This window comes from Oncorhynchus mykiss, chromosome 24, assembly GCF_013265735.2.
Source record: "Oncorhynchus mykiss isolate Arlee chromosome 24, USDA_OmykA_1.1, whole genome shotgun sequence".
Taxonomy (NCBI): Eukaryota; Metazoa; Chordata; class Actinopteri; order Salmoniformes; family Salmonidae; genus Oncorhynchus; species Oncorhynchus mykiss.
The window spans coordinates 1,611,441-1,637,305 of record NC_048588.1 but is presented as its reverse complement, the minus strand read 5'-3'; the positions used below and the strand labels follow the sequence as shown (position 1 = coordinate 1,637,305).

General features: G+C 41.5%; 1 protein-coding gene across 3 annotated transcripts; it reads right to left on the bottom strand.

Annotated features, from left to right (window-relative positions):
- Positions 1-4,072: 4,072 nt before the first annotated feature.
- Positions 4,073-25,864, bottom strand: spa17 (sperm autoantigenic protein 17). Of its 3 annotated transcripts, none has more exons than XM_021581899.2 (7): positions 25,746-25,864; positions 25,285-25,459; positions 25,110-25,180; positions 22,310-22,365; positions 19,066-20,719; positions 7,431-7,644; positions 4,073-4,677 (listed from the first exon to the last, which is right to left on the bottom strand). In XM_021581899.2, the coding sequence occupies exons 2-7, from the start codon at positions 25,436-25,438 to the stop codon at positions 4,622-4,624; spliced, it is 2,205 nt and encodes a 734-aa protein (XP_021437574.1). In that variant the 5' UTR covers positions 25,439-25,459; positions 25,746-25,864; the 3' UTR covers positions 4,073-4,621. The 3 variants fall into 3 exon arrangements, with proteins under 3 accessions (XP_021437574.1, XP_021437578.1, XP_021437576.1); XM_021581903.2 differs by having other exon boundaries at positions 7,477-7,644; XM_021581901.2 differs by having other exon boundaries at positions 25,285-25,462; positions 25,746-25,808.
- Between the last annotated feature and the right edge of the window lies 1 nt (position 25,865).

Here is a 25,865-nt window from a genome sequence, read left to right as displayed (position 1 = left end):
TGTTAAAAAAGTTTGAAACATCCAATAAATGTCGTTCCACTTCATGATTGTGTCCCACTTGTTGTTGATTCTTCACAAAAAAAATACAGTTTTATATCTTTATGTTTGAAGCCTGAAATGTGGCAAAAGGTCGCAAAGTTCAAGGGGGCCGAATACTTTCGCAAGGCACTGTATGTAGGCAAGGCCAATTCCTAGCTCTGATATGGCTAGCCTCCATTAGATCTAATCTTCTCAAATCTACAAATGAATGTAGCTCTTCAGTATTCATGAGCTAGTGTGCATCATGCAGTATCGTTCCTTTTCAGTATGGGCTGAGTGATCCAGTAATCAGTGAAATTCATATTGCATTCAATCGTACCCCCAATGACCGACAGTTTGGATAACTGTGCTGATCTAGGATCATAATGAATAAGACTATATGGGCAGGAGGGAACATATCCTAGTTCAGCACCTTTACTCTGAGACACTTTATAAATACGAGCCCTGTCCTTAAAGAGTGAGGTCGTACACATGATGATGACCGTGATGACCAATAGAACATACAAGTGTCCTCTGCTGTTGAGTTTGACTCACTTCCACCACTAATTGCTGCCCAGGAGAATACAGTGATTGCACTGACAAGCTGTGTGAGGGAACTAAGAGAGCGAATCAATCCGGATGAACATTTAAAACATTTTAAAAATCAGAGTTTCAAACACACAGACTAATTGTTTTCCCCCACAACATTCAACAGCCCTTAAAGGACTACATATCTGTGTAACACAACCACATAGCTGTTTTAAAAAATCTGTTTTACATTCAAAATGAGATCAAATTAATTGACAAATTACTGACATTGCATTCTGTTTCAGCTAAAGAATTGTATTTCTGGAACAGTATGTTTCTACATTGAAAAACATTCATTAACAAATTGCTGTATTTGGATGCTGTTAATCTTTCCATGGCGAAATACAAAACATATCTAAGAGATGTTTAACTGTTTTGGACTAAGCTATCCATCAAACTCTTAATTTACAGTTCCCTGCTGCTGAAGTGCTATGTTCGAAGGTTTCTGGATACCTGTGGGAACACAGGGAGAAGTGGTGTGGAACTGTGTCAAGTTGAGAAACTAGTGCTCTCTTCTGTGGCTGTGTTGCCATGGAAAACCAGTAGAATGTCTCTTTAATGCCTTATCAGTCAGCAGCTGGTGACAGGACCCATTCTCTCTCCCCCATCAGAGGGGGAGAGAGATTCCTTCAGTGCCTCTGTGTGGCTGGGCTGAGCTCAGATGTGTGTGGGAGTGAGCGTGGGTGAGCTGTCAGTGAGTCTTATGCTCCTTCCTTCCATACCTCAACCCTGCTCTTTTCTCATATGGAGAGAAAAGGCAACAGAAAGAGCACCTAAGCCAATGAAACAACACTGACCATGAATGTAATGTTTTCGACTAAAGGAGCATCCATACAGATTCACTGTAAAGGACATCGCTGAGATTGGACATCATTGACATTGTTATGAAAAGCACTATAAAAAAATCTCAAATTATTATTCATTATTACTATTATTTGTAAGATGATAAGATATTTGACATCAGTGATGCACCTGTTGAGATGTGAGAAACAATTAAAATGTTTTTCAGAGAAAAATCATATGTATTATATTCAAAGCTGCAACATGAATGGAAACTGGGGAAATATTAGAATCTGTTCAACCATCACTCATCAAACCAGTATGTGCAACCGAACAAAACAAATAAATCAAGTCTACTACTTGTCATGTGATGTGAGTTATTCCTGATGTTCCCCTACAGAGGCAGCTTTTCACGGAAGATCAGTCACCATTTGTTTCAGCTTCATAGTGGTGGGAAGACTTTTCAATTAACAGCTGTGCTTATGCTGCATTACAGTTGAGTGAAAAAAAACTGGTTGAGTGGAAAAAAAACTGTTCTGTCTTGACATTGCATTACTTTTGGAATCCATTTCTCTCTTAAAGGGGAAATTCAGATGACAGTTTCTAGACTACTTTCAGGGTGAGGAAACATCAAGTTGTAAAATCCTGAACTTTCCCTTTAAAAATAGGGTTGATGCATTCTATGAAACACCATTCAATATTTGGTGATCGATCATGTTCTATAGTCAGTGTGATCCTGTTAATAATAATTTTGATAAAGCTTGAAGACGCTGATTCATTCCATAATTCTAGTTCAATAACCTTGGATAGAGTACTTTGCAGGTTAAATGTTAATCACTGCTTCTACATATAAATTACTCATCTTTTTCAAACACCCATCACCATATCCATGAGTGGAAAAGGGTCAGGTTCAAGACTATTACTCATGAATTACATATGGTGCTCTGAACAGCTGAAAATAATGTCCTACACAAACATTTGATATGGATTTATTGATTCACAACTGTTATTCCTTTACAATGATTTCATTAAATCTGTTCATGAAGCATGATGATAATCAGGGGTTGGAACTGGTTCAGGGAACAAAACCGAAAATTGGAAAAATAACTACAGAATCAGAAACTGAACGAATGTGATCTATACTGTTCTGAAACAGAACCATAATTATAAGCATGGGAACCCTTTAGTAACGTTAGTTTACGTTCCAGGCATTTCCATCAGTCCCACAAATAATGCAACAAGGTGCCTATGCCCTTACTCTGTCACTCAGAAACATATTCCATTGTCTGCCCAACAGCTGAAAATCTTTGCCAGTCTGTGCATGTGTAGGCAACCGGCCCCTCTCCCAACGAAGCTTAGTTTACTGTAGCTTACTGTAGCCTACAAACGTGATTCAGAACATTTTAATTAAGAAAAAAATAGATTCATTTTTTAAAATGCTAGTTACAGATGCTATAGTTATCACGTTTCACATTGGATTTATTAACTACAAAAAGGTAAGACGTGTTTTTAATTCTGGTGCCACTCTGCACACACAAGCTTGTTAGCTAGCTAGCTAGCTTTGGTCGAACTTTAAGCCAACTCTCGGAAGTTCAACGACATTCAACGTTCCTCCATAGAAACCTATATTAAATTTGGGGACAGGTCAAAAAGCATTAAACATTTAATGGCAATTTAGCTAGCTAGCTTGCTGTTGCTAGCTAATTTGTACTTGGATTTTAAAATTAAGTTGTTATTTTACCTGAAATGCACAAGGTCTTCTACTCCGACAATTAATCCACAGATAAAATAGTAAACTGAGTTTGTTTCTAGTAATCTCTCTTCCTTCAGGCTTCTTCTTCTTCTTCGGACTTTATATGGCGGTTGGCAACCAACTTTAAGCTGCATTACCACTACCAACTGGACTGGAGTGTGGACCTCAGTTCACCTTTCAATCACACACGTGGGTATATGCTCCTAAAAACCAATGAGGAGATGGGAAAGGCGGGACTTGCAGCGCGTCAAGTGTAACAAATAGAAAGTTATATTTTAGCAATTGGCTACGCAGATGCTCGTTGACGCTCTTGAGCAGTTGGTACAATGACTGAATTACATGTATGTGTACATGTATTATGCAACGCTTGCGCTTGTGTCACACGAGTGGTGTGGTCAGCATGTAGGCCGCAGATAGTGCCCATGCAGTATTGGCTGTCTAGGCTAAAACAACTATAGCTTGCCTGCTCCATAGCAAGCTGCTCTATCCGCACTGATTGGCGAAGTAATTTAATGTCAAGATAATGTAATTTTATAAAAATGATTTCAGGGGTTTAAAAAGGAACAGAAATGAACGATATAAACTGGTACTTTTTGGGGGCAAGAACCAGTTCAGAACTTCATCTTGCAGGTCCAAACAGTAGAACAGAAAGAAAAAAATAATGGTTCTGTTCAGAACGAAATTATTGAAATAGAATTTTAGGTTCCCAACCCGATGGTAATACCATACACCTGATTTAGGTCAGCATTTTATATGAAACACAAATTCTGTACCCATAAACATACTATAGGAGCAGATGATATGACTCCATTTCTCTAAGGATAAAACTGTACATGATTACTACTATCTGCAAATAAACTATAGTACATTGTACTGCATGCTTACTGCGTTGGAAGATCTGATTTGGAGAAAATGGTAATGCTGACCAATATGTGAAAGTGATTCCATTATTTATTATGGTGCACAACACTTATAGACTGAAAATCTAGATAACAATAAATGAATCATTAACTTAAATAATATGCCGTACAATAATCAATAAGGGTCTCTTCCTCCCTTTTAGCGATATTGTGAACGCCAAAAATAATTAAACAAGCACTTGAAACAATGCAGAAACAAGCATTCCAGCGGTTGAAGTGTATTCATAATGCATAATTGTACACAACCTTTATATTCAACTCAAATTAGCCCTGTTTAGCAAGGGAAAACACTTATTATCAGCTTCTTCTAGACTAGCACACTACCAGGAGTTTCACAAGTACATGCAGTGAGAGATGCAAATTTGGGTCAAAGACGACCCACACAAATTGGGGCTGGAAGCAGGAAAGTGTTAAAGAGTTCACAAATTAAATGATGCATCCCAAAATCTGGAATATACACTGCTATTTTGTGTTACATAGAAAGTTGCTCCTCCAGGAGAAAAAGGTTCAGCCACAGCCATGCTTCTTCTTCTTCTTCTTCTCTTCATCGAGGTCAGAGGCTTCACTGTTCCGGCACAGATGTGTCATCTCTCTCTACTCCGTCTGAGCCGCCTGATTCTAAAAACAGACGAAGAAGCAGATTTTAGCACTGCAGATGGAATGATGAATTCATGTTGCCATTACACGCTCACACTCCATAGTGATGTTGACCCCCAACCTCACGATGACACCCGCAAGATTGAGATTTCTCATGAAAGGTTGAGTTTTATTTTTTTATTTTACCTTTATTTAACTAGGCAAGTCAGTTAAGAACAAATTCTTATTTTCAATGACGGCCTAGGAACAGTGCCTGTTCACAACTGCCTGTTCAGGGGCAGAACAACAGATTTGTACCTTGTCAGCTCGGGGATTTGAACTTGCAATCTTCCGGTTACTAGTCCAACGCTCCAACCACTAGGTTACCCTGCCGTGATAATAATGATAGTACTGAAAACATACTGTACCGACTTGATTGGTTTTATTCATCCTGGTGAAAAACTTCCTATATACCCTCCTTATGATGAATGCATTGTGAACATTTGGTGTAATAAATGAGTTTATAATGCATTATAAAGACTGCATTCATTGGAAGTGTTGCCAATAACCCAAGTGAAAAGCAGAGTCTTCTCCAGGAGGGGGAGATTTAGCGGGCTGATGCCTCTATGACAAGGAACATTAATTATTGTGTGTCTCAGAGGTATAAGGCACCTGGTGTTAAAAATAACACTGCTATATAAAAATGCTTGGCAACCAAGAACTGGGTTGGGGGTTGGCGAGGCTCAGAGAAGGCTTAAATTGGAAAGTCGTTTCTTGGTATTTCTCAAGGATGGGGATAAACCCGATTCAAGTACTGTAGAGGTGAAACAACCTGATCTGGAACATATTCTAACAAGGGATGCACAATATATCGGTAAGCATATCGGAATCGGCTGATATTAGCTAAAAATGCCAACATCAGCATCGGCCTGATGTCTAGTTTAACGCTGATGTGCAAAACCGATGTCAAAGCTGACGTGCATACCTATATAACGATGACGCCACAAAAATATAGAGCTACACGTGCAACACAGCATTCCTAACCTAGCCCACAATGTCTGCTGTGTGGATTGAGCAGTCAACAAGTCGAGCGGTCATTTGAAAGAGTAATAACATTTCTTAACGCCAAGATAACGGAATGAATTGCCCTTGACAATCAGCTGTTCTCTGTCGTGGATGATGTTGGCTTTCGCTGACTGGTCGAGCACTGGTACACATTACCAAGTTGGCGCTATTTTCAGATGTTGCCCTACCGGAGTTACACAGTATTGTTGAAACTCACATCCATCACGACAGACATTTGGACCAGCAATGTCAGCCCCATGAGCATTATGAGTCTGACAGCATAGTGGGTCGACGAGGATTGAGGAAAGCTGTATTGCATGCTCAAGAATGTGCTGACTCTCATACCGCTGCTGCCATTTTAATGGCATTTGAGAACATGTTTGAAACATGAACACTCCTATGTAAATGCATACATTTTTGGTCAATGTGTGCGTTTCAACTATTTAACTGTACTAGAATGCTTAAAAGGCCGTAAAAATGTTAAATATTGGTTATCGGTATCGGGTTATTTGGCATGGAAAATATTAGATATAGGCCAAAAATGTTATATAATTCTAACCACTGGCCCATTTTTTCACAAACTCAATACAAGAATGAACACCAACAAATAGAACTGACAATAAAACACTGCATTTATTAAACAAAGGATAAACCAGTGAAGTGGCGCTGGTTGCCTGTTTGCATAATATGTGCTGTTGCTGTATGATAACAAACAAGTCAAATGCATTCTGTTTTTCGGATGGGTAACACACTAATGTTGTATGCTCTGCCCCTGGAATCAGAACTTGTGAAATAAACTGCAATGTACACTTTCTGATTCCTGGAAGTATTCTCGAGGCTTCAGTTACCCACCAAAAAACTCACATTTCAGTAGCTGATATGTTTAAACACAAACTGACAAAAAATGTACTGGAGGTCAACTATGAAAATATTGTGACAAATCACTTTCAACATTTATTTGTGCAAACTGTACAGTTTTGCCCTAAATATATTTTCACCACAAAAGGTGTTGATTAGATAGTGTTCAAATATATTCTATCTCAGAACATCTAGATAAGATTTTCCATGGTTCTGGGCACCGACACCATCTCACACGTTTGAGTTGTGATCAACATTTCTCATTAGAATGCATCTATTTGACAATATAACTAATGGAGTATTCATTAATAATCACTTCATAAAGACATTAATTGTAGGTTTCAATCAGGCACAGCAGCCTTTATAGAGTAATTAAAGAACTGGATGGAGTGTGTCACATTACTCACACTGAAATAACTAATTAGGGGCCTATAACAGACCTAGTTAATAATGAATGGCTTTTAAATTGCTTTCAAGCTGTGTTTAAATGGTGTTCCTTCATACAACCCTTGCATTATGCATACAATGTATGCATTTGATGTTGAAAACAGATCAATAAATGCAGTTAATATTGTTATGGACACAAAATGGTAATCCTGTTACTTTGTTAATAGTGTGCAAAGCTGGATGTACAAGATGTAGAGGATGTCAGGGACACAAGCATCAGATCCATAATTGGTTTGTCAGCCAATGTCCAAAGTGAAAGTTACTAGCTGATAATGGACAGCAATAATTTGTGCAGAACGGTTACTGATGACATAGGTCTACACCAGATTAGTCCTGAGGGGATATCAAGGCTAATACCAGTCTAAACCGGTTTTGGGTCTACGTGTGTATCTGTTTGGGTGTCAGGGGACACTAGAGTCACTGACCTGTCCCCCCCTGGTTGCCGTTGAGGGCCTCACCACTGCTGCTCACCTCCTCATCCTCCTCCTCCCCCTCAGGCTTGTCAGCAGGCTTAATCTTCTTCCTGGTCATGTGACCACGGAAGCCAGCCTGGATCTTGGCAGCTGCCTTGTTGGCCTCTGGATCGTCCAGAGGTATGTCCATAATGTCCTCCTCCTCCTGGGGTTGGCTGCATTCTTCCTATAGGAGGGAAGTATATCTGAGAAATTAGGTGATTAGGAGGGGGCTTGGTTGAGGTAATGTCGCATGAGGAGGAGCCCCAGATTAACCTCTGCCTAGGGACCCAAAATGACTAAATCCACCTGAGAACAACACCAGTGGATATCAGCCTGTCTGTGGTTGTCAATGATAGTGAAATATCCTCATCAATTGCATCCTCAGGGTCCAAGGGCTTAAGAGTCTACAACAGAAGCTCCATCTTCCTGGAGTTTTTTTTCCTCACACCGATTGCCTGAACTTCTGCCATTGCTAAGCTGGAACAGGGTAACTGCTATGTAAACAATGTTTCCAAACTGCATAACCTGACACTCAACACCATGCACAGAAAATAAATATGTCTCTCTGTTCCTCTGTGATTCTCAATTTCAAAAGTTGACAGTCATCCAGACTGTCCATCAAGAGTGAGAAGAACATAAAGGGAATTCAACATTAGATTTCTCAGACACTCTCTCTCTGACACGCTCATGACACAAAGACAGCACCATGGTATACCATGTAGCTTATTGCTGGCAGAATACAAAACGCTGGGTTGGTGAGTGTTGGATAGGTGGGTGAGGTAGAAATCTCCTTATTCACAAGTGGTTACAGAACAGTGACATAGTTGTCAGCAATCATCCAAACACGTCCGCTGCATCCCACCAGTTGCTCATCCCCTCTTAACAATTTGGTGCATAGGCGACACAAAGAAAGCCCACTGCACTGTATGGAGATGCATTTGAGTGTCCTCAGTGAAACCCCTTAGTGTGGGAGTGTGACCACCCACTATTACAGATAGCATTAAAGCTAGTATTCATTAGCTTAGCTTTAACGGCTGAGTAGGATTTTTATTTATTTATTTACTTAACCTTTATTTAACTAGGCTAGTCAGTTAAGAACAAATTCTTATTTAAAATGACGGCCTGGCAAAAGGCCTCCTGCGGGGACGGGGGCTTGGGATTAAAAACAAAAAAATATAAATATAGGACAAAACACACATCACGACAAGAGAGACAACACAACACTACATAAAGAGAGACATAAGACAACAACATAGCAAGGAAGCAACACATGACAACACAGCATGGTAGCAACACAACATGGTAGCAGCACAAAACATGGTACAAACATTATTGGGCGCAGACAACAGCACAAAGGGCAAGAAGGTAGAGACAACAATACATCACGCAAAGCAGCCACAACTGTCAGTAAGAGTTTCCATGATTGAGTCTTTGAATGAAGAGATTGAGACAAAACTCAAAAGGCTGCCAACATTCGCATATCTTACAGCAGCAGAATGACAGGAGTGTTTTTCATTCCGGCGTGAGGTTTTTCTAACTCTTCAAGGGGTTAATCTACAGTAGGCTCTAAATGTGTCATCTCAATAAGCTCAAGTGACTTGCAATCAATGAACAAAAATAAACATACTCATACTTTTAACAGCCTAGTCATACTTTTAAACAACCTATACTCATTATGGCTATCAATATCATTCTACCATAGATATGCATTTCATCTAATCCATATGCAAATAATATAGGACCAATTTGGCAGAAAGTAGCTTTGTGAAGAAAGCTGAAGCAGGTGCAGTGGACACCTGGTAGATCAGCTGGAGTTTCCACGGCTGATAGTCGGCGTCTTAATAAAACAAGCAAGCCAAAAGACCATAACAAGGAAACAAATTATTTTCTGAGGGTTACTAATATATAAAGCTCTGTCAACACATATATAAAAGCCTTTTAATAAATCCATTACCCAATTAGAATGATATAACAACTCTGAAATTATATTAAAAAGCTGTAACAAAGGAATAGTTGTGTATAGTTACTTGTAGATAGATATAAGTTCAATGTCTTACAAAATACAATTAATTTCAAGCATGTACTCACAATGTGGCAGTCCATGATGAGCAATCTGAGAGATGACAGTCTTCGGATGAACTGACCTAAAATGCCTTTTGCCTGTACTCAGTGTTGACCGAGAAAGATTTCTCTCGTGTATCCACTAGAGACGTCTCGTTCCCGCTAACAGACACTTTATGCTCACTAGTATACGCTTGCATAGAGTGTGTGTGAGAGAGGGTGGGAGAGAGAAAGAGAGAGTGTGATACGACCTCCTGCAAGCACACAAACCATGTGGTTTATCTTCCCAGTCTCATTAAGGTTGATAACCTGCTGTGCTCCCACAGATCTATTGTACCCATCACTTCAAAGACTTACCTGACCTAAGTACAGTATATGACAAAGTCATCAACTAAGGGCTCTCAGACATTGCAAAAATCTTTTAATTGATAATTGTAAGTTATGACACCCTAAAGTCCACTTTTATTAACACATTGTTTCTGGCCATTTGGCACATGCCACATAACGTATCACATACAGTACCAGTCAAAAGTTGACACACCTACTCATTCAAGAGTTTTTCTTTTTACTATTTTGTACATTGTAGAATAATAGTGAAGACATCAACACTATGAAATAACAAATATAGAATTATGTAGTAACCAAAAAAGTGTTAAACAAATAAAAATATACTTTACAATTTAGATTCTTCAAAGTAGCCACCTTTGCCTTGATGACAGCATTGCACATTCTTGGCTTTCTCTCAACCAGCTTCACATGGAATGCTTTTCCAAAAGTCTTGAAGGAGTTCACACATATGCTGAGCACTTGTTGGCTGCTTTTCCTTCACTCCGAGTGTCACGCCCTAACCTTAGAGAGCTTTTTTTTCTCTTTTTTGGGGGGGTGGATATTCTATGTTCTTTTTCTATGTTTTGTATTTCTTTGTTTTGGCCGGGTATGGTTCTCAATCAGGGACAGCTGATTCTCATTGTCTCTGATTGGGAACCATACTTAGGTAACTTTTTCCCTCCATTGTGTTGTGGGTAGCTATTTTCTGTTTAGTGTTTTCTGCACCTGACAGGACTGTTTCGTTTTAGTTTATTCTCTTTGTTATTTTGTTCCAGTGTTCAGTTCAATAAAAGTCATGAACACTTACTACGCTGCGCTTTGGTCCGGTTCTTCCTCTTCAGACGACGACGACCGTTACAGAACTACCCACCACAAGCGGACCAAGCAGCGTGGTATGTATGAAGGAGCAGAGACTTCAGGACTCCTGGACATGGGAGATATTGGACGGAAAGGGACCCTGGAGACAGGCTGGGGAATATCGCCGCCCGAAAAAGGAACTGGAGGCAGCTAAAGCTGAGAGGCGGTGATATGTGGCAGGTCAGCGAAGCAGGCACGAGAGGCAGCCCCAGATTTCTTTTTGGAGGGGGCACACGGGAAGATTGGTGGAGTCAGGCGATAGACCTGAGCCAACTCCCCGTGCTAACCGGAAGCAGCGTGGTACTGGTCAGGCACCGTGTTATGCTGTAAAGCGCACGGTGTCTCCCGGGGCGCTATGCGCCAGCCCTCCGCAAGTGCCTTGCGAGAGTGGGCATCTAGCCAGGGCGGATTGTGGCAGCTCAGCACGCTTGGTCTCCGGTGCGCCGTTTCGGCCCAGGGTATCCTGCGCCGGCTCTGCGCACTGTGTCTCCGGTGCGCTGGGAGGGTTAAGTTCGTCCTATGCCTGCGCTCAGGCCGTGCCGGGCTAAAGTGGGCATTGAGCCAAGTGGAGTGGTGCAAGTGGTAAGCACCAGATCTCCAGTGCTCCCCCACAGCCCGGTTCGACCTGTGCCTGCACTCTGGAGGGGCCGGGCTAAAGTGGGCATTCAGCCTGAAGGAGTGGTGCCAAGGCTGCGCACCAGAGCTCCAGTGCTCCCCCACAGCCCGGTTCATCCTGTGCCTCCTCTACGCACCAGGCCTCCAGTAGGTCTCCCCAGTGGGCCCTGTGGCCCCTGGTGGGCCCTGTGGCAGCCCCATGCACCAGGCTGTCTCTGCGTCTCCTCCCTCCAGCGACGCCCTCCAGTCCGGAGCCTCCAGAGTTGCCCTTCCAGTCTGGAGCCTCCAACAAGGATGCCCAGTCCGGGCCCACAACAAGGGTGCTCAGTCCGGGGCCCGCTACGAGGGTTCCCAGTCCCGGGGCCCGCTGAGGGTCCCCAGTCTGGGGTCGGCGGCGAGGGTCCCCGCTCTAGAGTTGCCACCTAAGTGGGCCTGCACTTGCGACTGCACTTGAAGAAACTCAAAGTTCTTGAAATGTTCCAGATTGACTGACCTTCATGTCTTAAAGTAATGATGGACTGTTGTTTCTCTTTACTTATTTGAGCTGTTCTTGCCATAATATGGACTTCTGTATACCACCCCTACCTTGTCACAACACAACTGATTGGCTCAAACATATTAAGAAGGAAAGAAATTCCACCAATTAACTTTTATCAAGGCACACCTGTTAATTGAAATGCATTCCAGGTGACTACCTCATGAAGCTGGTTGAGAGAATGCCAAGAGTGTGCAAAGCTGTCATCAAGGCAAAGGGAGGCTACTTTGAAGAATCTCAAACATAAAATATATTTTGATTTGTTTAACACTTTTTTGGTTACTACATAATTCCATATGCGTTATTTTATAGTTTTTATGTCTTCACTATAATTATACAATGTAGAACATATATATATATATTTTTTTAAACCTTGAATGAGTAGGTGTGTTCAAACTTTTGACTGGTACTGTACATACTTAATTCACGTAACCTTCAAGTAAAGTGTAACTGGAAAACCCAAGAGAAACCGCGCACACAATGTACAGACATGATCATGTAGTACTGGTTTATAAATTATTGCTCAGTTGTACACAGTTAGAGAGAGAAGTAAAAACTTTTCTATCGTTCAGATCCCAGCTGCCACCAGCGCGCGCCCCCGCTCATTGCCCCTGAGACAGAAAGGAGAGGGAGAAACAGCAAACACATCCATTTGTCTGTGTCCCTGTCTGACATGACTGCCTCCCCTGTTTCATCCCATTATGTCAATATATTACCTTTCAAAAACCCACCTGGTAATGCTTCGTTTCAGCTTCGAGATAAGAAAATATCTTGTTCTTATCAACAGATGTATGTTAGAAATTAATCCTTCATTGTCACCTTGTTCATCTATCAAAACCCACTTAAGAATGAGTACATTACAAAGTGACGAAACTGCACATTGCCTACGGATAGAGATCGGTCATAATGTGCCTGGGAATAAAGAAGAGCACAAAGGTGGACAAAATCACTGGACAAGACATTTGCTATAGGTCAGAGAAGATGGCCTACATGTAAAGGTGAGAAAGAGAGATGTATATGCTGCAGATAAATTCGCATTGCCTAACAAACTATCTGTTTGTAGTTCATCATGTGCATCGCCATCTTCCAGACTTTCCCTGATAAGACCCAGAGGGGAAAGGGATGGTGCAAGTTTCCATGGTAACATCCCTCTAAATCCTACTCTCCCTACCGCCCAGCCTAAGACCACATCGGCCCAAATATATCAAATGGGTTATTGGTGACAACCCACTGGGCACATATTGGTTGAATCAACGTTGTTTCCATGGCATTTCAATGAAATTACGTTGAAACAAAGTGGAATAGACGTTGAATTGACATCTGTGCCCAGTGGGAATAGGCCAAATCATGCAATTCTCATTAGCTCAGAAATCTTGTTTAGGGCTCATTGATTGTTTAGTCTGGAATTACCAAGAGCAAACAGAACTTGGCATTGAAAATTTGGATCAAATATATTAGACTATGCACAAACGCACGCACTAGGTTTGGACGATGTCAAACCACCATTGGGCTACAGTAAGAAATCGCATGCTACTAATCGCATGCTACTGGACGAATCATTTCGAAAGATATGCCTAATGTTGTTGAAAGCCTGGGCAGAGGCTAAGTGCAGGGTAATATTTTGTAATATTCCTTTCTGGTGTAACTTCAGCATGGAACAGGTTCGTGTGTGTCTGTCTGTGTGGCGCGCACATGATGGAGCAAAGTGACAGCTGCAACTGATGGGGAACAGGCTGTCTTGTCCTGAGAATAGTCTATGCCTAGGCTTATAGACTTCAATATTCATTATTGTTCATTCTGAAAGTGGCAACTTTAGAACAACACCTTCTTAGGCTATTATAATATTTGGGAAATAAGCTACTGTTCATAACTTTAACTAGTCTTAAAGGATTTTTCCATCCCCCCCCACACAGATTATGTAATCCTTAATAAGCTTAAACTTGATTAAACTTTTCTATAGGCTATTGATATTGTTTGTTCTCTCTCATTATTAGTCGCCTGGCTACCTTACATTTAAAGGCTATTCAAACAAACGTATGAGTGTCACGTTCTGACCTCTATTTCCTTTGTTTTTGTATTTATTTAGTATGGTCAGGGCGTGAGTTGGGTGGGCAGTCTATGTTTGTTTTTCTATGTTTTGGTCTAGTTCTATGTTCGGCCTGATATGGTTCTCAATCAGAGGCAGGTGTTCGTCATTGTCTCTGATTGGGAACCATATTTAGGTAGCCTGGGTTGCACTGTGTGTTTGTGGGTGATTGTTCCTGTCACTGTGTTTGTTGTCACAGGATAGGACTGTTTTGCGTTTGCACATTTCTTGTTTTTGTTAGTTTGTTCATGTGTAGGGATTTATTAAAACATGAATAACCACCACGCTGCGCTTTGGTCCGCTTCTCTTCCTCCTACAGACGAACGCCCTTACAGAATCACCCACCTACCAAGGACCAAGCGGCGTGGTAAACAGAGGCAGCAGCAACAGCAGCAGCAGGAGCAGCAGCAGCTACAGTGGGAGAGGCTGCACCACCTGGAGAAATGGACATGGGAGGAAGAACTGGACGGGAAAGGACCCTGGGCAGAGCCAGGAGAATATTGCCGCCCCAAGGCCGAGCTGGAGGCAGCAAAAGCAGAGAGGCGGCATTATGAGGAACTAGCACGGCAGAGCGGATGGAAGCCCGAGAGTCACCCCCAAAAATTTCTTGGGGGGGGGCACAGGGGGAGTGTGGCAGAGTCAGGAGTCAGACCTGAGCCAACTCCCCCCGTTTATCGTGAGGAGCCAAGGAGGAGCTCAGAACCAGAGCTGGTGTTGGAGGTGAGCGAAGCAGAGACTGTGAAGGAGTTAATGGGGAGATTGGAGGAGAGTGATATGAGGGACTTGCTGGTTTGGTGCATGAGGCACGACATTCGCCCGACGGAGCGTGTCAGGGATTTAATGGCACCGGGGTCAGCTCTCCATACTCATCCTGAGGTGCGTGCGAGGGGTCTGGTGAAGACTGTGCCAGCCTCACGCACCAGGCCTCCTGTGCATCTCCCTAGCCTTGCACGTCCTGTGCCATCTCAGCACTACAGTGCTCATAGCAGTGCTAACTGTGGCGGGCGTGGTGCTGGTCAGGCACCGTGTTATGCAGTTGTGCGCACGGTGTCCCCAGTACGCGTGCTTAGCCCGGTGCGCTACATCCCAGCTCCCCACATCTGCCGGGCTAGGGTGAGGATCCAGCCAGGGCGGTTGGTGCCAGCCCTGCTCTCAAGATCTCCAGTACGCCTTCACGGTCCGGTCTATCCGTCACCACCTCCACGCACCAGCCCTCCGGTGGCAGCTCCCCGTACCAGGCTGTCTCTCCGGCCCATCCGTCCAGAGCCTCTCCTCCTATAGACGAACACCGTTACAATGAGATGGGACTCCGTTACATTAATTAATTGCTTGATCGGAAGAAAGCCATGCATGCATAAAATGATGAAAGCGTAGCCTAGCCCAAAATCATATTCATAGCCTATCGAATGGAAAGAGAAGGGAATATAGCCTGTTTTTTTAAAACAGCTAGACACAAGATAGTTAAGGAGCGTCCGTTATCTAAGGCGTGTCCGGGATATACAGTGCCTTGCGAAAGTATTCGGCCCCCTTGAACTTTGCGACCTTTTGCCACATTTCAGGCTTCAAACATAAAGATATAAAACTGTATTTTTTTGTGAAGAATCAACAACAAGTGGGACACAATCATGAAGTGGAACGACATTTATTGGATATTTCAAACTTTTTTAACAAATCAAAAACTGAAAAATTGGGCGTGCAAAATTATTCAGCCCCTTTACTTTCAGTGCAGCAAACTCTCTCCAGAAGTTCAGTGAGGATCTCTGAATGATCCAATGTTGACCTAAATGACTAATGATGATGAATACAATCCACCTGTGTGTAATCAAGTCTCCGTATAAATGCACCTGCACTGTGATAGTCTCAGAGGTCCGTTAAAAGTGCAGAGAGCATCATGAAGAACAAGGAACACACCAGGCAGGTCCGAGATACTGTTGTGAAGAAGTTTAAAGCCGGATTTGGATATAAAAATATTTCTCAAGCTTTAAACATCCCAAGGAGCACTGTGCAAGTGATTATATTGAAATGGAAGGAGTATCAGACCACTGCAAATCTACCAAGACCTGGCCATCCCTCTAAACTTTCAGCTCATACAAGGAGAAGACTGATCAGAGATGCAGCCAAGAGGCCCATGATCACTCTGGATGAACTGCGGAGATCTACAGCTGAGGTGGGAGACTCTGTCCATAGGACAACAATCAGTCGTATATTGCACAAATCTGGCCTTTATGGAAGAGTGGCAAGAAGAAAGCCATTTCTTAAAGATATCCATAAAAAGTGTCGTTTAAAGTTTGCCACAAGCCACCTGGGAGACACACCAAACATGTGGAAGAAGGTGCTCTGGTCAGATGAAACCAAAATGGAACTTTTTGGCAACAATGCAAAACGTTATGTTTGGCGTAAAAGCAACACAGCTGAACACACCATCCCCACTGTCAAACATGTTGGTGGCAGCATCATGGTTTGGGCCTACTTTTCTTCAGCAGGGACAGGGAAGATGGTTAAAATTGATGGGAAGTTGGATGGAGCCAAATACAGGACCATTCTGGAAGAAAACCTGATGGAGTCTGCAAAAGACCTGAGACTGGGACGAAGATTTGTCTTCCAACAAGACAATGATCCAAAACATAAAGCAAAATCTACAATGGAATGGTTCAAAAATAAACATATCCAGGTGTTAGAATGGCCAAGTCAAAGTCCAGACCTGAATCCATTCGAGAATCTGTGGAAAGAACTGAAAACTGATGTTCACAAATGCTCTCCATCCAACCTCACTGAGCTCGAGCTGTTTTGCAAGGAGGAATGGGAAAAAATGTCAGTCTCTCGATGTGCAAAACTGATAGAGACATACCCCAAGCGACTTATAGCAGTAATCGCAGCAAAAGGTGGCGCTACAAAGTATTAACTTAAGGGGGCTGAATAATTTTGCACGCCCAATTTTTCAGTTTTTGATTTGTTAAAAAAGTTTGAAATATCCAATAAATGTCGTTCCACTTCATGATTGTGTCCCACTTGTTGTTGATTCTTCACAAAAAAATACAGTTTTATATCTTTATGTTTGAAGCCTGAAATGTGGCAAAAGGTCGCAAAGTTCAAGGGGGCCGAATACTTTCGCAAGGCACTGTACACAGAGTGTAAAAAAAACATTAGGAACACCTCTCTTTGCTCTCCTCTGCTCTTTCCCATGAAATCAGCCTGGTCTTCTAGACTAGACGTTAGATAGTACATGTAAATCAGGGACACTCAAATTAGTATATGTTACATTTGGTATGGTTACATAAGACAGATGGTTACTTAAGGCAAATACAAAAGTAGGGTGGTTGGTCAGGGTGGATGGTATAACGCAAACGTCAAGCAACCCAAAGGTTGTAAGTTCGAATATCACCACAGACGACGTTAGCATTTTAGCTAATAACATTTTCAACTACTTATTACTTTTTAGCCACTTTGCAACTACTTAGCTAACCCTTCCCCTATCCTTAACCTAACTCCTAAACTTAACCCTAACCCCTAGCCGAGATAACATTAGCCAGCTAGCTAACTAGTGATTAGAGCGTTCGGCCAGTAACCGAAAGGTTGCTGGATCGAATCCCTGAGCTGACAAGGTAAAAATATGTCGTTCTGCCCCTGAGCAAGGCAGTTAACCCACTGTTCCCTGGGCGTCGGGGATGTGGATGTTGATTATGGCAGCCCCCCGCACCACCCTGATTCAGAGGGGTTGGGTTAAATGTGGAAGACACATTTCAGTTGAATGCATTCAGTTTCCCTTTAACGTTAGCCACCAAGCTAGAATTCAAAACATATCAAATGTTTTGCAAATTCGTAACATATAATACGAATTGTAATTCGTAACATATCATACGAAATGAGTGATGGACATCCACAAATTAATACATACCATATCAACCTAAATGGAGTTTCTCAGATTTAAGTACAGATTAAAACTAAATGCTGAGACCAGGTTGAAGACATAGACTGACCACGTGAATCCAGGTGAAAGCTATGATCCCTTATAGATGTCACTGTTCATTCCACTTCAATCAGTGTAGATGAAGGGGAGCAGACAGGAAAAAGAAGGATTTTTAAGCCTTGAGACAATTGAGACATGGATTGTTTATGTGTGCCGTTCAAAGGGGTGAATGGGCAAGACAAAAGACGGGGTATGGTAGTAGGTGCCAGACGCACCGGTTTGAGTGTCTCAAGAACTACAACACTGCTGGGTTTTTCACAGTTTCCTATGTGTATCAAGAATGGTCCACCACCCAAAGGACATCCAGTCAACTTGACACAACCGAGGGAAGCGTTGGAGTCAACATGGGCCAGCATCCCTGTGAAACGTTGTAGAGTCCATTCCCTGACAAATTGAGCCTGTTCTGAGGGCAAAACGGGGTGCAACTCAATATTAGGAAAGTGTTACTAATGTTTGTAGACTCAGTGTATATGTAATCATTGTTGATAGACAATACTGTCAGTATAACGCCCAACCATAATACGCAGATTTGTGTCTGAAAAAATTGCTACTTGAAATATGTCAGCTTAAGACGGATGGTAGATAATGTACCTCAGGATGACATTCCAAGTACCTACACGTCATCATGAGGAAGCTGAACTATTTTGGGGACATTTTCAATCACCTCTCTCTGGAGACCCAGGGTGGAGAGGTACAGAGCAATGTTGTTGATCAGAGATATCCTTGAAGGGTTTATTTTTAATACAGGCTACTTGGGACAGGAATGGGAGCAAAGGACACATTTCTTTAGAGTTCATCTCTGAACCAGGTGAATAGTCTGCATAAGTTGCAGCCACTAGCATACTGCCTATACTCTGTTAGGGAAGATGTTTACATTAAAAATGCGGTTAAACTGTATGCCAAACTTATACGTACACTGTATAACCAAAGTGCTATATTTTACAATAATACAATTCCTGCTTGCTACATGGATTTGCCCAACGACAATCAGATGTAGTTGACACACAGCTTTTCTAGCCGTTATGACCTCTGCAAACTGACCTGTGTCACTATATAAAACCTGCAGTGGATAAATTAAATACTTGCGTGATAGTTGGTAAATGACTGTAATGTACATAAATGTTTCTGAAAAAATCATAAAAACATTGAACTTTACCTTGTCATAAGTCTTGTCCACGCTGTCCTTTATTTCTCCCTCTGGCATGTGCTCTGGGTTGTCATCAGTTTGGTCTGTGTCCTGAGACGGGGTCATTGTGTCCTCTTTTCCAAGTCCTTTTAGTTCCGTTTCCATGTGCTCCACCGCGTCTATATCCTCCTGTTGCTCAGCTGTGTCCCCTGTCTCTTTCTCAGCATCCTCTTGCTGCAGCTCTGCAGGTCTAACCTCGTTCGAAGGACCTTGTTGATATGCGTGTGAAATGTATTTCCCCCCCATATCTGTGTCATCATCATTGATGTAAGGATTATCATTCTCTTGCTTATTTTCCATCTTAGTAGAATCCTCCGGAGAGATGTCTTCACCCATTTCCTTCTTACTTAGATCTTTGTTCTCATGATCAGGTCCATCCTCTTGTTTCTGCTCTATTTGAGAGGCCTGCTGATTAGGAATGCGGACGTTCACCTTACTTAGTTTCTCCCCATCTTCGTCACTTGAATCAGATTTGTAATCTTGTTCCACTTCTATATCAGAAGCCTCATGCTCCATTGCCTTTATCTGAGCTTCAGCCTCAGCAGTGACTGCCTCCGCTTCCCCTTCAATGTTAGTGTTTGGTTCAACAGAGTCTTGGGTATCATGTCCAACAAGGCCCGTTTCTTCCTCAGTATCCTCCGACACAACATCTGGTCGTTCTGCCTCAGTTTGTGAAGCCTCGACCGAACCTTCCTCCTCTGGCTGCTGTTCATACATTTTGACCATCAGGGTTTTAGGTACCTCCTCAGTGCTGATCTGAACAATACTTTCCTCCTTTTGTTTTTCATCATCACCTAAAACACTTTCATTATCTGACAAGATTCTGGAGGCATCATCAATGGAGGATGCAACTTCATGCGTTTGCCCAGTATATGTTGTGGAAACAATTAGATTTTCTATTCCTTCCTCTTCTGGAACACCCCCTGAATTGTCAGTTGTTTCCTGTAGAATAGGTTCAGGGGATTCAGTTTGGGGTGGTGATAATCGTCCACTGATTTCAACCATGAGTGATATTGAACTCTCCTGAGCATCAGCAAGATCTTGATCTTTGAAGCCTTCACTGAAGCCATCCTCTGCAGTGGCTTGTTCCTCTCTCTCTTTTGTCCCTCTTAGTTCTTCAGCACATACATCTATATTGAACAGTCCAGTGAATGAGACTTCCTGAGTAAGTTCAAATTCACTACTGCGGTTCATTTCGTATGAGCTTCCAAGAATGGCATCATCACCAGTGCTGATTTCCTGAGAAGTTAGTTCTTCTCCCTCTTCAGTCTTCCTCAGTTCTTCAGCACATACATCCACATTTGAAAGCCCACCGAGTGAGATTTCCTCACTGGGCTCAAATTCAGAGAGGCATACCACTTTGTCAGCTCTTTCATTCATCTCTTTGCCTGTCATGTTAACATCCATATCTGTGAATTTATTATCTGATACCTCTGAGGGATATATTTGCATTGAAATCACATCTTTATCTGTGATATTAACCATTTCATCTTGTCCTCGACTTTCAGTTCCCTGCACATCTTCACAGACATCAAGGTTTGAGTTTGTGGGAGATGGAATCCCAACTGGCTCAATATTACCAGTTTCCTCTTCTGTTTGAGATTCAGTCAGCTCATCCTTTTTCCTGAGAATTAATAAATAATTATATAAATTATGGGTATTATAAAATAAGTATTAAAATGTACTGAATGTCAATGTTTTCTCTAATAATCTACCTTTCTGTCCTTATACATCCTGACTCCTTTGACAATGGTCTCCTCATCATCTTCTGACTCAAACTGGTTTCTTTCTGAGGTTGTGAACATTGTGGCTCCCTTACTCATTTTGTAGAATATCAGGGTGCTTGCCTGCTTCATAAAAACCCAGACCCTTTCCCATAGCTAACATATGTACCTCAACCTTTCTCAATTGCAGAAAATACTGTGGGGAGATGACCGTTCTTGGGAGTGATGATTTAATGTCAGTATTTTCCTTTCAGGAATTGAGAGGGCTATTTTAGGCCTATGATATTGAGGTTGTTCCACCAATTTAGTGCCTTTTGGAGAAGTGCAACTTGGTCCTTCATTTTTTTTTTTATTTCACCAAAATGTAAAATTCTGTCATAAAGAGCACATATTCAATGTCATAAAAAATGTGTTTTCCCATCTCAAAAGGTTAAAGTACTATAGTAAGTGCAAAATAAAATAACATAGTTGACCGTAACAGGGTTGACGATCATCTTAAATATGCCATAAATCCCCTTGCGACAGGGGGAAAGAAACGTGTTGTGTGCAACAGGGAGTAGCAATTGAATGCAAGCTTTACAAAAACACTTTAACTGTTAAAACATTTCTTGCCTGTCGATCTGTGGGTAACGTGTTAGGCTCGACCTGCTCAGTTTAACCACAAAACAGCAGAAAATGTCCAAAAAGTGTAGAACCAGCTCACCTGTTTTTACACTATGATTATACTCATATTTAATCTTTCTTTTGGAAAAAATATTTTAAAAGGAATGGTTTCATCATATTAAAACGAGAGTTCAGTTCACGTAACAGGGTTGACCTTAAAAGGACAGATGTAAATGAATCATTAATCACATTACGGTAAATAAATAATAATCTTCAGAAATGACTGTCAAAGCAAAACAATAACTAGGGATTTACAATTATGGTGAAAACTTTGGGGTTAAGTGGGTTAAACATTTTGGGGTTAAGTGGGTTAAAACCTCCTAGAAGTGACACAGGGTTGACAGAGTTTTCAAAAAGCGGAATTTAGGCACTTTAGCAAGGCTTTAGTCATATACAAAATTGGATTTATTGAGTTCTCCATGTTATCTATATTAAAGGGAACTACATTGAATACTGTATCACAGGCTTTTAAAAATAAATATTGGTGCACAATTTCTACTTAAAATATCATGGGATGCAAAAGGCGCGCTTTTCCTTTCCTTATCTATATTTTCCACAAGCTTTGTCTTTGTTAACCAAAAGCAACTTAGCAAATTCATCATGGAAAAAAAAATGTCACTATGGCAAATACCCTTATGTTAACTGGAATAATCATTCATAATGATCAATAAAACAACACTGCAACTGAGCCAAATGTATTTCCTCCACAAAAACGTTTTTGTTGGTCTCCCTTGTCCTTTTCTTTCAATGAAATATGTGGTGGAAAAAAGCATGTCTGATGCTGTCCCTCTCCTTGGGTGTAGATAATGTACTGAGATGAGACTCACTTAGAAATCTTCAGAGTTGCATCAACTGGACTGGTGTCGATTTGATTCGGTGAGTTCTGTTTTGAGCAGAATATAGAACATTTAGCATGATATACTGATAAGGCCCGCCAGTATCATATGTAGGTGTACTTGCGAGAAAAGCACAACTCTAGATTTCTTACATACTCATATTATTATTTGATGTATTTAGCCTGCTCAAGAGTTTAAACGACTGTCCCAAGTCAGGCTGCTTGAGAAAATATTTTTGATAGCATTTACACCTTTTTGAACTATAACAATATTTAAATGAGCACCTAAATGAATTTCAATGAAAAAAAAAAAAAAGGCCCATTCACTAGAATCTAGACCTATCGCCTCCTACACATTTAAGCTATCAACACCAAACCAACGTTGTGACGTTCAGACTGGCCCAACTTAAATTGCTGGTCAAAGGATATTTGATACTATAACCATTTAAAAATGTGCATACATTTAACATGGGTTTGAATGAGAACCATGTGAATACAGTGGTTTCTCTTCAAAATGATCCTGCTCCTTGGTTACCAACTTTAAAACGTTCAGGTAATCCTAGCTTCAAATTCTCTAACATTAGCATAAATTAATTCACTAATAGTAACTCTTGAACTGTTCAAGCTAAAGACACCAATCCTAATTTCACATGTTCAAGGTTATCCTAACTTATATTTATTTAAAATCATTATCACTTTAACTATATACATTTGCATAATTAGCATGAAATAACTCAGAAATAGTAACTCTTGAACCGTTCAAGCTAAAGGCACCAAACCAACGTTTACATGTTCAGGCTATCTATTAATCTATCAATTAAATCAAATTGGATTTGTCACATACGCAAATACAACAGGTGTATACCGTGAACTATTTACTTACAAGCCAACAATGCAGTTCAAGAAATAGAGTTAAGAAAATATATATATATATTTTTTTTAAGTACCACAATAAAATAACAATACCGAGGCTATATACAGGAGGAAACGGTACCGACTCAACGTGCGGGGGTACACGTTAGGGTTAGTCGAGGTAATTTGTACATGTAGGTAGGGGTAAAGTGACTATGAATAGATAATAAACCGCGGTAGCAGAGAGAACAGTCTGTGACTTCGGTGACTGGAGTCTTTGGCAATTTTTGGGGCATTCCTCTGACACGGCTTAGTATAGAGGTCCTGTATGGCAGGAAGCTTGGCCCCAGTGATGTACTGGGCCATACGCACAACCTTCTGTAGCGCCTTATGGTCAGATGACGAGCAGTTGCTATACCAATCGCTGATGCAACCGTTCAGGATGCTAGCGATGGTGCAGCTGTATAACTCCTGAGGGGGAAAAGGTGTTGCCGTGCCCTCTTCACAACTGCTTTGGTGTGTTTTGGACCATGAAAGTTTGTTGGTACCCTTACCACCCGGGGGCGGCCCATCAGGGAGTCCAGGATCCAGTTGCGAAGGGAGGAATTTACAGTTGAAGTCGGAAGTTTACATACACCTCAGCCAAATACATTTAAACTCAGTTTTTCACAATTCTTGACATTTAATCTTAGTAAAAATTTCCTGTCTTAGGTCAGTTAGGATCACCACGTTATTTTAAGAATGTGAAATGTCAGAATAATAGTAGAGAGAATGATTTATTTCAGCTTTAATTTCTTTCATCACATTCCCAGTGGGAATACACTCAATTAGTATTTGGTAGCATTGCTTTTAAACTGTTTAACTTGGGTCAAACGTTTTGGGTAGACTTTCACAAGCTTCCCACAACAAGCTGGGTGAATTTTGGCCCATTCCTCCTGACAGAGCTGGTGTAACTGAGTCAGGTGTGTAGGCCTCCTTGTTCACACATGCTTTTTCAGTTCTGCCCACACATTTTCTATGGGATTGAGGTCAGGGCTTTGTGATGGCCACTCCAATACCTTGACTTGTCCCTAAGCCACTTTGCCACAACTTTGGAAATTTGCTTGGGGTCATTGTCCAGTTGGAAGACCCATTTGGGACCCAGGGACTCTGATGGCACAGCTGGCGCTGCAGTACAGCGCCCTTAACCACTGCGCCACCCGGGAGGCCTAGGATTCAATCTTAATCCTGTATTGACACTTTGACTGTTTGATGGTTCGTCTGAGGGCATAGTGGGATTTCTTATAAGCTTCTGGATTAGTGTCCCGCTTTTTGAAAGTGGCAGCTCTAGCCTTTAGCTCGGTGCGGATGTTACCTGTAATCCATGGCTTCTGGTTGGGATATGTACATACGGTCACCGTGGGGATGACGTCGTCGATGCACTTATTGATGAAGCCAGTGACTGAGGTGGTATACTCCTCAATGCCATTGGATGAATTCCGGAACATATTCCAGTCTGTGATAGCAAAGTCCTACAGTCCTATAGCGTAGCATCCGCGTCATCTGACCACTTCTGTATTGAGCGAGTCACTGGTACTTCCTGCTTTAGTTTTTCCTTGTAAACAGGAATCAGGAGAATATATTTATGGTCAGATTTTCCAAATGGAGGGCGAGGGAGAGCTTTGTATGTGTCTCTGTGTGTGGAGTAATGGTGGTCTAGTGTTTTTTCCCCCTCTGGTTGCTTGTAGAAATTAGCATATTTTACCAATCAATCAATAAATTTTTACATCTACTTACTTTTTCAATTTTAACCAGTCACTACCATTATTACTACTGTCACTACCACTACTATAACTTATTTCAAAACCACAAATACTTTAAAACAAGCACACCACATTTTCTTCAGGAAATTTACTTTTCCCGTTTGATATCTTCACTATTTATGAAGAAAGAAAGTGGACCTTGAATGCATGATTGTTGTAGAATCTGTCCTCAAGCCTGGCACACCACTCTGCGGGGTCCAAGCCACTGTCTAAAGAGAAAATGACAAGAGTCCAATAAATTAACATCAAAGTACAGTTTCATTCTGACTGCCCATTAATTATTGGAATAATGTATACAAAAGAATACAGCTACCTTCTCTCTCTTTGAGAAGAGCAGTGAAGTAAAGGGCAGCAAAGGTGGGGATGTCCTTGGGCTGGTCTCGCAGGACCTCTCGAGCCAAACCCTCCAAGATATTGCCAAACCCACGTGGAACCCGAAGGTGAGTGTTTGAAAAAGGCACAGACATCGTCCTTGGTCAAACACAGGTCTGCTAACGCGTTACAGTAATTTGGATAGATACATATTAACTGCAATATTGACTTTTATGTTACTTTTAAAATGTATTTATTTTGACATCTTTATCCTGTTAAGTACTAACTAATGTTGTGAAATTAACGTTAGCCAGCTTGTTCGCTAACTACCGTTAGCTAGCTACGTTACCTAACTTTCTTAAATGTTTTAGTTGGCTAACTTTCAGCAGTGCAACATCGGATGTAATGCTAGCAGGAGGCTGCTGCATGGAGTAATAAAGGTAACATTGAACATTACATTACCTTTAGCTAATGTTTTTTTTGTTGTTGCCTCAAACAGCTTCGCAAAAACGTTTGTTTTGCATCAGCAACAGTTGACGCCGGAGTGTTGATAATTGTTGCTAGGCAACAAGGCTCAGTCTA